This window comes from Corylus avellana, chromosome ca11, assembly GCF_901000735.1.
Source record: "Corylus avellana chromosome ca11, CavTom2PMs-1.0".
In the NCBI taxonomy this organism is placed as follows: domain Eukaryota; kingdom Viridiplantae; phylum Streptophyta; class Magnoliopsida; order Fagales; family Betulaceae; genus Corylus; species Corylus avellana.
Genome location: NC_081551.1, coordinates 19,508,544 through 19,520,665, shown reverse-complemented (window position 1 = coordinate 19,520,665; position 12,122 = coordinate 19,508,544). Strand labels below are relative to the sequence as shown.

At 34.0% G+C, this 12,122-nt stretch overlaps 1 protein-coding gene across 1 annotated transcript; it reads left to right on the top strand.

The window, feature by feature from the left end:
- The first annotated feature begins 7,621 nt into the window (after positions 1-7,621).
- LOC132165517 (transcription factor bHLH68) lies at positions 7,622-10,756 on the top strand. Its single transcript, XM_059576119.1, has 9 exons — positions 7,622-8,043; positions 8,189-8,510; positions 8,860-8,934; positions 9,178-9,243; positions 9,475-9,540; positions 9,697-9,753; positions 9,875-9,919; positions 10,131-10,181; positions 10,276-10,756. Exons 1-9 carry the CDS (start codon positions 7,802-7,804, stop codon positions 10,408-10,410), a joined length of 1,059 nt encoding a protein of 352 aa, XP_059432102.1. The 5' UTR covers positions 7,622-7,801; the 3' UTR covers positions 10,411-10,756.
- Positions 10,757-12,122: the final 1,366 nt, after the last annotated feature.

The following is a 12,122-nucleotide window of genomic DNA, read 5'->3' as shown; positions in this document are numbered from 1 at the left end:
TCTTGGAGATGCTTTATATGCTTGCACTTGCACCATTGTATGGTAATAATGATTTGGATTCAAACTAAAGGGAAAGCTGAAGTGACCCTTAGGCCTTAGCTACTAATTAACAGGTTAGTTTAGAATAATTAATTTTAAATGATCTCTGTCATTTGACTTCTCCTCTTTAAGCACACATACTTTTGACACATGGAAGCTAGCAAAAGTTAGCGTAGAAATAATCACCCTATAATTATTTATTAAATGCATAAAATACAATATAGTTATATGAGTGGGGGGAAAACTGGAAAGTGGGAATTATTTTTTTCCATATCATATATAAGAAGACAAAAGAATAAGAGATTAATTTTAGAAAAAAAGCATGATGTGAGGGGTATTGGGATCTGTATTAAAGCTTTATTTGAGAGAGAAGGACGGAAATCTGATTATTTTTTTCAACCAGAGAATGATTGAAGGAGTTTTCTATAATCTACTGAGATATGGTCTCTTGAATTGTCTGCCAAGATTATTCCTTTCCATTAATTTAAATGATTTCGTTACATTATTTATACACCTTACTACTTAATATATTGTCATGTTCTTTTAACTAAAATAAATAAATTAAGGAATTGATCTTCACAAAAGTTGTTTCCTTTTATATGTAACGTCATATGGATAAATTAAGAATAAAATTTAATTGAGATGCATTATGTAAAGAGGAGTGGTACGAAACCAAATAAATGAATTTAGAAAATTTTTTAAACTTACGTGGCAGATTGTGAGTAGCAGATAGAAGTGAGAGAATTGCATTTTTTTTTAAAAAAAAATTTAAAAACTCCTGCCACGTCAGTTTGAAAAATTTTTTGGGTTCAAATTTAATTGAGATGCATTATACAAAGAGAAGTGCTAGGGAGCCAAACAAATGAACCTAGAAAAATTTTCAAACTGACATGGTAGACTGTGAGTAGCAGACAAGAGAGAGAGAATTGTATTTTTTTTTTTTAATTTAAAAACTCTTGCCATGTTAGTTTAAAAAATTTTCTCGGTTCAATTTAATTGAGATGCATTATACAAAGATAAGTGCTAGGAAACCAAACAAATGAACCTAGAAAAATTTTCAAACTGCCGTGACAGACAGACAAGGGAGAAAGAATTACATTTTTTTAATTTAAAAACCCTTGCCACGTCAGTTTGAAAAAAAAATTGAATTCATTTGTTTGGTTGGCTCTTTAGCACTTCTCTTATACAAATTCAATAGTATATATTATTGTTAGAAAAAGAGATGCCATTAGAAAGAAAAAGTAAAAATTTTAAAAAATAAACAAAATGTATAACTTAATAACTGCAATTATGCAGAATTTTGAATGGAATAAGATCCTATATAAGAGAATAACTTAGAAGAAAAAAAAAAGATCCTAAGAGAATAAGAAGAATGATAGGATTGATTGATAGGGCCAAATAATAAAACAAAAACCATGTTTGGATAAGATTGATTGAATGCTTAGAAATGCGTGCACACAAAGCCAACAAGTGCGACGGGTCGAGGTCATGGTCTCATGCCAAGACATACACACAATCTTACCTGCTCAGCAGGAAATAAATAAATAAATAAATAAAAAAGACAAAAAAGAAAAATCTTATCCTAATGACGAAGTTAGTGTTCGGAGTTTTTGGAGGAGTGAAATTAAAATGTAAATATATTTGATGGGGGTAAAATTTTAATTATTTTAAAAAATTATAAGAATGTTTTTTATAAAACGTTGATAAAAACATGGTGGCTTGTCGAGATTCGACCCCCAACTCATTATCAGGGACGAAACTAGTATTTGGAGTTTGATGAATATATATATAGGAAATCAAAGAGATGACAAAAGTTCTCTTCCTGATTTGATTTTGTAATGACTATGTATTGAGTATCGATTACTGTTATTCTATACATATATATACAAAACGGGCACCACAAAATTAGTCATGCCGAGTTCAACGAAAGTCGAGCTGCCTCAAAAGCTAAAACCTTCTCCAACCCAAGGGGTAGTAGTTTAGATGATCGTAGGGCTCTTTCTCGCCTGCTGCCGCTAAATATGTAAGTTAAATTTTACAGGTACAAATGGCGAGTCCATGACTTAGTAAGCAACGGCAATCAATCAATACCGTGTGTGTGTGTGTGTGATGTGAGCTACTATTTGCTTTAAAACTTCCTTCTCTTTTATTTATTAAACTCGTTTAAAACATGCAGGCTGGTTCTCAAAATCAAGTAAACTTTTTGAAACAAAATACTCACAAATTCCATGCAACATTGTTACTTTATCTCAACAGCACAATAGTGAACTAATTAAACTTTTTGAAACAAAATACTCACATATTAATTCTGAAATAAAATATTATAGTCATTACAAAATCCTTAGAGAAAATGCTTATTATAATTACAAAAGTGCCATGTAGGGCAACTAAAACTTTGACCGTCTTTTGCAAAACTCTCGTACACCAAAAGCTAAGACATGACGCTTTGCACGGGTTCAAAGTTTATTTGACAAAGGTGAGTACATGAAGTGACCATGCCTTAGAGAAATTCCTCCTCTTTTTTTTTTTTTTTTTAAAAAAAAGCTAAGGTTTCCTACAAACTTTAAGATTAATTAGTATTCGATCTAAAGTGTTAATAGCTATCCTCCTTTTTCACAACAACTATATAAGAAAAATTCAACAATTTTATAGGTTGAAATGATGAGTCCACGACCCAGTAAGTAAACGCATTTTCAACTAATAATGTTTGTAACGGGGGAGCCGTTATTTAAAAACTTCTCCCTCTTGTTTACTTACAAGTTGGTTTTTCAAAACAACTTTTATTTTAAAACGGATCCAATATGCTTTTCATAAATCTTCCTTTAGTGAAAACGTCAATGTAAAATCATTTGACAATGTATGTGTAGGACTAGGTGGGAGGAAGTGCAACTTGATATCGTTAAATGAATTGTTTACCCTGTAGATTAGGTTGTGAAATTCCGAATTTAGGTTTTTTTTTTTAATTTTATTTTACAACATTGTATTATGAATACTTTCTCAATTATTATCAAAATTTCGTAGCCAGATTCAGATTTTAACAATGATTTATGAACATTTACTTAGGATTAATGGTTTTTTTTTTTTTACTTTGCATTCTCGCATCTATGGTGCTTGAAAAGTTGATAGATTTCAATGCCTATTTCAATCATATAAGCCATCAACAACGCTTCAAATCCTTGGAATGGTCTGGCTTGTTTACGATTTTTTTGTTTTTTTTGTTTTTCTTCTTACAATTACAAGACATGATGAGTAGTGTGAAAGTGTAATATCACATTTACAACATTGAACACATGTAATCTACTTAGCTAATTAGACAATCATGACAATATTCTACAAATAGTTTAAGGTTTCTTTTCTCTTCTTTACATGCAATAACGTCTCCCCAAAGTCAAAATTTAAGAATACAATTGATCCATATGTAATCCATTGTAGGACAGTAATATATTTTATCTATATATATAACGCTACCTTTACTTTCTTTTCACCTAATTATATAATTTAATTACACTATGATTTCTGATAATATAGTCGGCAATATTGTTCTTGTCTTTGTGCCGACCTAGAACCCTGTAGTTCTCAATAAAGAGAAAGTGGATGGGAGGATAGTGGGGTTTGTAGAGTATATAACAAAACAAAAAAGAATGTGAATTAAAGCTCATGATCGATCATCATTAATTTACTTCATTTTTGTTTCTCATAGAAAACGATTAATCAACCTACTTCATAGCATTGTCTATCTTTCGAGTTTTTTTTTTTTTTTGGTTTTCTTTATTAAAAAAATATAATTAATTAATAATCTAGGATTAGATTTAGGGGGTAGTAATTAATAGTACTATAAAGCTATATTAATTAATAGAATAAGCGGCCTTGTGATCACACAGGTGCATGGTTAATTATTCATGTGTTGGATAAATTCAAGGGACTTTAGTAGCATGTGATGAGGAATCCAATGATCCAACATGAAGTTTCAAAATGAAGAGATAATTAAGTCCAAAGAAACGACATGGCATGGTGAGTTTCAAAAATGTCGGTTTCATTTGAAATAGTTAATTAAGTTAATTAGTGGGCATAATGTTTATTACAACCCCCATGTCGGCATCATTCTTTCAGAGATTTTGTTATATGTAACAAAAGACAAAATCAAATGACTCAAGCTTCATCATTCCGGTTTCTGAGCCTTAACTATATCGCAAACTTTAAAGAAGTTTCTCGTTGTTGTTAATTTCTGATAGAATTGACGTTAAAAAATCTTCTTTTCTTTTTTTCCCCACTCTCATTATTTCATTTAAAATGTTTATTTATTTTTTAATCTAATTTTACTTTTCTAAAAGACAAGAGAGAACCATACAAGCCGTTCAAGTAACACTTGTCATGTCAGCCACTAAAATGTACGTACAGACCACACAATGGCAATCAACATGACATTTTTCATAGATTATAGACTATCACGTGAGTTTGTATAAGTTGTAATACCTAAGCATTTGTTGAATTAATTGATTAATATTGTTCGCCCGCCTTAAACTGCCAAGAAAGCTATCTCGATCAAAGCGTAGGAAAGTAAAACTTCTTGATTAAATTACTTGTTGTAGATAATATTTTAACACATAAAAATTTAGAACCACACAATCGTCCCATAGACCTTATGGGCTCATGGTATTGCTTTTTTCAATCCAACGGCTGCGGTCGATGCACATGCACTTATTACACAAACCCCATTCCTTAAAATATTGTGGATGTAGTGTAGCATATATATATATATATACTAAATTAAAAAGATATATAGAGAAGTAGGCAGAGAGAGAAGAATATAAGCGAAGGAAGATGAGGACAAGAGGGAGGAGTTTTGTTCCTTGTTTGTTTATGGGGAGGACATGGAGGAATGCCAAACAGGAACCAATTAAAAAGGGGAGATAAAAGGGGGTGTGCTAGAAAAGACATGGCGCCTCCGACAAAGATTTTTGGCAGTACGGACAAGACATGCTATTCTCTTCCCCCCCCCCCCTTAATATCCCCAAAAACATATGGTTATGTTCCTCAGTCACTCGTCAGGCTAGCTCGAGATTTAAGGGTTTGTTTGTTTGTTTCTAACATGAAAATGCGGTTTAAGGGAATATATGTCATGGAATAAAGCAATAAATTATGCAAAGAGAATAATTCTATTATTATTTTATGTTTTTTTGTTGTTGTTGTCGTGTTTTACTAATATGATTCACAGAGACCACAGTGTTCATGGAGATTGCAGACCTTTAACGTACGAGCACTCCTACCGTCAAGACACTCAAACCCCTGCCCTATTGGGTTTTCTCTATTTACGCCACGGGTTTCTCATTTGGGTTACCTTTAATTTGTTGCATTATTAATTTCAATAATATTCGTTCGGCCCTCGGGCCCTACAAGAACAATTTACCTGTCAAGTTAATTAAGTTGTGTCTCTCCGAAGATGAGGATCAGCATTGTTGGGTGGGTCCTCCCTCCTCGGAGGGTTACCATTTTACCATTTGACAATACTTAGCTCGAAAGGTGCATTATGAGAAACTTTGTGTACCGCTTGCTAAGTTACCATTACAACAAACAATAGGACCACTTTGACAATTGTCTGTGAAGGAAAATATTTGCGGACCATTACTAGCGCCACAATTGTCACATCGCCACACGCCCATACAGGGCAGTCCGTATTGCTAGGACGCACCCCAACCAAATGAGGCTACTTACCCAAGTTGCTATACCCCCTTTCGGCCTTTCCTATAAATTGAAGACCACTATAGCAGGTAAGTTTCTAAGCTCATTTTCTTTATTTTCTCGCTTTTCATTTGCTCCTCCAAGAATCTCCCACTAACTTAGGCAGCAGAGAACCCCTTGCCACTGCCTTTGACGAATCACCTCTGCTTGTTTTTTTTTACTAACAAAGTCGTTGGGAAAAATGTTGAGAAATATATATATGAGCATCCAATTAATTCCTATATACCCAACTTTAACTTGGAGAAAAAACTAGATGCATATACATAGCCACAGCCTCGAATGAATGATGAAGCCAATTTGGTTTAACATTTTGGACTTTGAACAATATTTTTGATGGGGGCGCCCTTGACCCGAAATGAAGGTTGCCCACAAGTCATGATCAAAAGCTATAGTAAATTCTTGGAAATGGTAATCATTCTCTTGGAGACCCTGAGGTTAGGGATCTCCAAACCCTAGATTTTGACCCCCCTTGAAAAGTGTGGTATGTCGGTCCTCCTCCTCTATCCGTAATCTCACATTTACCACATTAATTAATTATATCACCTTATTTAACCTTTACCAACAAACCAACAACCATATAACCTTCTTCTACATACACCACCCGCTACTTGTCCATGCAGATGATACCATTACTAGTAATGCCAATCTTCATATTTTTGTCATTTTGTCATCATCAGCAGATATATATATATATAATAAAAAATTTATTTAAAGAGTCACCAACCATTGATAATTTTATTTTTTATTTTTTTTAAAAAAAGCTACGATGAAATACTTGGTTGAGTATAGTTAGGGGTACTATAGTGCATGTTTACAACAAGTTTTTGACAAGGTGGCGTGACAATCTATAATTGGCGAACTGATTAAGGGAAAAAAGATATACCTAGAAGAGGGCGATAGCTTATGTACGTATAATAACCTTAATTAGGGGTGATTACAAGTCTCTCCAACTAGAAGATGACTGGAATACACATGAATGAAATCATGCTATGACTTGGGCCTTATGTATATACCTTCTCATAAAGTAATAGAGTGGGATATTTAATTTACGTTTTAAATTCAAATTCTATTGAGAAAAAGAAAGGTTAATTTTGCTATAACAAGCCACGAAAACCTTGCTGTGGCCACACTTATAGCTAGATGCCTATATATGCATACAACATCTCTACTCATATCACTTAACCCAAAAAAAAAAAAAAAAAATCTACTCATATCGATGTAATTACAAGGAGTACTATCATGTGTATGACTCAGCATCCAAAACAAACAATGATCATTAAGTAATTTAAGTGAGTGTTGATCATTATTAAGTTTTGAATTTCTTTTTCTTTTATTTTTTTACAAGGGTAACGCAATATACGTACAACATTTGCATCGATATAATCACCCCATATATTAGACTAATATGGCATGATCGCATCCATCAATCTTTTAATTTTTTTTTTAACGGGTTGATCTGATAACCGAAGAATACAGTCACATTAATTTAATTTAGTAAGATGAAAGTGAGATAGAAATGTAGTTAATTAGTGTAAATCTACCATATATCTAGCATTATATATATATATATATATATATATATATATATATATATATTTTACCATGTTGCACCTATGAAGACCTAGTGATAGATATGCCCCCCTATTAGTTTGCCACATGGCTTGGTATAAAGGAAACTTGGTTGCTCCACAGTCACTTTAGAGAGATCCATATTTTTTTGTTTTTTGTTTTCTTAATTAATGGGAATTGCTACCGCCTTTTCTGTCCCACTTTGAGAAAAAGCAAAAGCAGAGAAAAAGCAAGAAAGAAAAGAAAAACATAAAAGAAAGGAAGAAAGAAAAAGGCGAAGCAATAAAGAAAGAAGGAAAAGAGAGGAAACAAAGACAAAGGTTCTCAAGACTCCATGATTATTCAAATTCTCTCAAACACACACACAGGACTTGGGGCTCCCCCTACTTAATCCTAAGTAAGAGCTCCTCTCAAAGTTTCTTCCAAGACTTTGCTTGAGAGCTTCAATAAGAAGATGAATAGAGGCGTTTTGCAGAGCTCACCGGTGCAACAAATGATGGCCGGAAACCCTAACTGGTGGAATAATATCAACACCATGCGTCCACCAACACATCAATCTTCTCCTTTCTTGCCGACTCATTCCAACTGTTTCCCTCATCAATATGCACCAACTTCCTCTTCATCTTCTTCTCTTCCCATTCCTTCTTGGCATGATAGCCAGGAGCAGCTTCCAGAGTCTTGGAGCCAACTACTACTGTAATCCTCTCATCTCTCTCTCTCTCTCTCTCTCTCTCTCTCTCTCTCTCTCTCTCTATATATATATATATATATATATATATATATATATATTGTGTGTGTGTGTGTTTAATTAATGGTGGAATATTTTTGTTTTTTGATTTAGGGGTGGATTGGTGAGTGAAGAAGATAAGGTTGGAATGAGCCAGTTTCAAGCTAAGCGGTTGGAGAATTGGGAGGAGCAAATACTGAGCCAAGCTCCAAATGCTTCTGTTGTTAATGTCAAGCAAGAACACTCTGCAGCAAGCAGCTATGTGTACGGACATGGAACTCATGAGGATTTTCAAGCAGCAAAACCCACTTGGTCTCATGTAATATCTGCTTCCGCCTCTCCAAAGTCTTGTGTGACAAGTTTCAGCAGTAATATGTTGGATTTCTCTACCAACAAGGCAGATGGGAGGCACCCACCACCGGATCGATCCTCAGAGGTAAAAGAGACACAGATTTGGATCACTCCATGCTATATATATATTGTCAATATCAGGATTCTTAATTTTTTAGGGTTTCAATAATCCTTTCTTTAAGCTTTGAATTTTCTTAAATGATTCATGAATATCAGATACCAGCTTTAAGTGTTATTTTCTGATCAAAAATATATTCTAAATGACTTGGTTTATAGCTTCTCTTGCCCACTTTAATTTTCTATCTTTCCTTGAAAATTTTCTTACTTTTTTGTTGTTGTTGTTGTTGTTGTTGTTACAAGTGTTTTTATTCCTACCCTATCCACCAGTGTTTTTACAAGCGAATTAGAGTTCTTATCTTCTTTCTTTTTGGAAGTGTAACAGCACTGCAACTGGTGGGGCACTTAAGAAAGCTAGGGTTCAACCTTCTTCAACCCAACCTACCTTCAAGGTAATCTCTAAAACTCACAAGATCTCTCTCTCTCTCTCTCTCTCTCCCACACACATACAAACGCAAGAAACACACACAAATAGTGGGTGGTAAGTACTGTTGTCTTTCTTGATTGTCCACTTTTATATCCTGATGATTCTTTCTCAATTTTTTCTTCTATTTAGCATTCATTTAGAGAAAATATTAAAACTACATGTATTGATCATCCACCTTCTCTTCTGTCACATATATTTTAAAAATCAGGTGAGGAAGGAGAAATTAGGTGACAGAATAACAGCTCTGCACCAGCTAGTATCTCCATTTGGGAAGGTATATATAAGCCCTAAACTTGCTACATAATTTTAACAGTTCTCAATCTTAATTAAGGAGGAAACACATAAAGAGAAGTTCTTTCCGCATTTGAAAGCTTCCTTTCTTCCTCTTATTATTTTTTTTTCTCTCTCAAATTACTAGACTAGGGTTTTCTCTTTAAGAATTAAAGAAGACAGAAAATATGACTTTGGACGGTTGTGGTGTGTGGTACTTTTTCACCTTTTGCAGACTGACACAGCCTCTGTCTTGTTAGAAGCTATTGGGTACATCAGATTCCTTCAGAGTCAAATTGAGGTGATGTCTCTTCTCCGCCCCTTTATTTTTGCAAACAACCATGAGCCAGTGATGGCACACTGTAAAAGTTCCATTTCTCTAATGTTTCCTTCATTATTCTTTAGTTTTTGAAGTTCTAAATATACTCTTTTTCTTTTCCCCCCACGTTGGATGCAGGCTCTCAGCTTACCTTACTTGGGCAGTGGATCCGGAAACATGAGGCAGCAACAGTCTGTAAGAAACTGATCAATATTCTCTCTCTCTCTCTCTCATAAAAACACGAGTGTTTTTATGCTCAATAATGTGACATTAATTGATTAATGATTGCTATTTTCTTGTGCTATATCCTTGTTAGGTTCAAGGAGAAAGGAATTGTATATTTCCTGAAGACCCTGGTCAGGTATATATATATATATGCTTTATTGGATCCATTGCCTCCTTAAAGGGGTGTAGAGAACTTGCATTTGGAAAAGCTACTACTTTACACACTTAAATCCATAAAAAATAATATTGACAAAGTAATTATTATTATTTTTAATTAATGAGTAAACTTTACACAAAGTAATTAATTAAAATTGCTAAGGCTTTTGAAATGTTTTCTTTCTGACTAGCTGCTGAATGACAACTGTATTAAGAGGAAAGGAGCTCCTGATCATCAGCAGGTAATTCTTCACCACATGGCATAATTCTTTCATCCTTGTTAAATCAAATAATGCAATTAATTAACGGTACCCATGTTTTTGTTTTTTGTTGAAGGATTCACAGGAAGAACCAAAGAAAGATCTGAGGAGTAGAGGGTTGTGTCTGGTTCCGGTGTCATGCACCCTACAAGTAGGGAGCGACAATGGAGCAGACTATTGGGCACCTGCTCTGGGCGGGGGGTTCCGGTAGATGGATAAATTAAAATGCAGCACACGTACGTACGGCGAAGAGAGCTTAAAAAGAAAGAAACGATATATAACATCATGAGCAGTCACTCTGCAAAAATCTAAGGCTGATTGCTCATGATGCTATACAATCTTGAAATCTATGAAGGACGTACGTACGTACAATATGCATGTGGGTGCTGCTGATGATCATCAAGACTCTTCAATTTAATTATGTCATTAATTAAGCTTTGTCTATCTTCATCCTAAAGCTGCTGCTGCTGCAATGCAATTTGCTTTTCTTGTATATGCAGTGTTAGTATGACTAATCATTTTAAATGTTGCTTAATTAAAAAGCCGCATTCATCTAATCACTTATCTCCACGTACTATTCGAAATTATATATTCTCACTGCTCTTATGCCTTCTCATCATTTTAATTTATCTCTACTTTTTGGATCAGTAGAGATAAATTCCTAAAACGACATTGTTAGACAACCATAAAGTACTCATACTATTATAAGCACGGGAACACAATAATCCCCCCATAATTTTGCAAAAAAAAATAAAAAAATACTAAAGCCATCTTCTTGATTTGATTAAATTATCCACGCTTATAATTAATTAATTAATTACTAGTTGCATGCTCTTTTTCTTTCTATACTCTTCTTTTCAAGTGGCTGGCCATCAATAACCAAAGAGGAGCCGTCACTAGTCTTCTATCTTGGGACCGGCTTCCATTTGTGGGAGTACTTGGGGCGAATGAGAGGAGTAATGCTAAACCTTTCCTTTGTATTTCTCAAAATTGATGTCACTTTTAAAATCACTATTAAATACAAGAATGACACAAGGGAGAACGTTTAACATTGCTTGAATGGAGAGTCTTCTCATAATGGGAGGGACGTCTCTTGGTTGTGCTACGATATAGGGGAGCTGGACAACCGTCATTGACAGGAGGATTTCGACCGAAGGGGAGTGCGATTTGTACAAGGAGTCACGAAGGGGAAGAAGTATGGTAGAGGAGTTGTTGAATCTGTGTGATAAATTGAAGCTAATGGAGGAGGAAGAAATGCACACTGCCAAAAAAATAGGTCTATACTGGTGCATCATTTTGTCGCACACATTTAAGCACTGAAATTTATCATTTTTACTAGCGCTTGGCAAATGTGCTAGTTTTTAAGCGTTGCGAAAAATAAATTGTCAGGTCATGTAAGATCGTCTTGGCAAACAATCTTTGGCTCTACCAAAACATCGGTGCATGTGCGTTAGCCACAACTAACATTAATTATTGTCGCTAAAAATCACATCCAAACTGCAACTTTGTTTTAGCTTGGTTAATTGTATTTTTAATGTTGTTGGAACATCATGCAAATGTCGTTACATACTTTGTGAAAAATGAACCACTGAAGTTATGGAAGCAGTATGAAACATTAAAATTTATATTAGTCATGGTTTGAATCAAGAAATGAATCTAAATAAACCTAGATATACGTGTTGGAGTTATCATTATCGTACATTTGTTAGTCTTATTCACATATTTTCTTCTGCTTATCGATGTGGTTGAACATATTGTTAAAGATTGTTTATATTCTGAATAAAGAGCATAAGCAAATATGATAATTAATTTACTCTAGACTTTTGAATTTACTATTAATTTACATTTGATAAAAAATGTTTTGTTAAGTTGGTTGAACTTTCAAAGCATGACCGTTTACAACCTATATATGAGAGATGACAA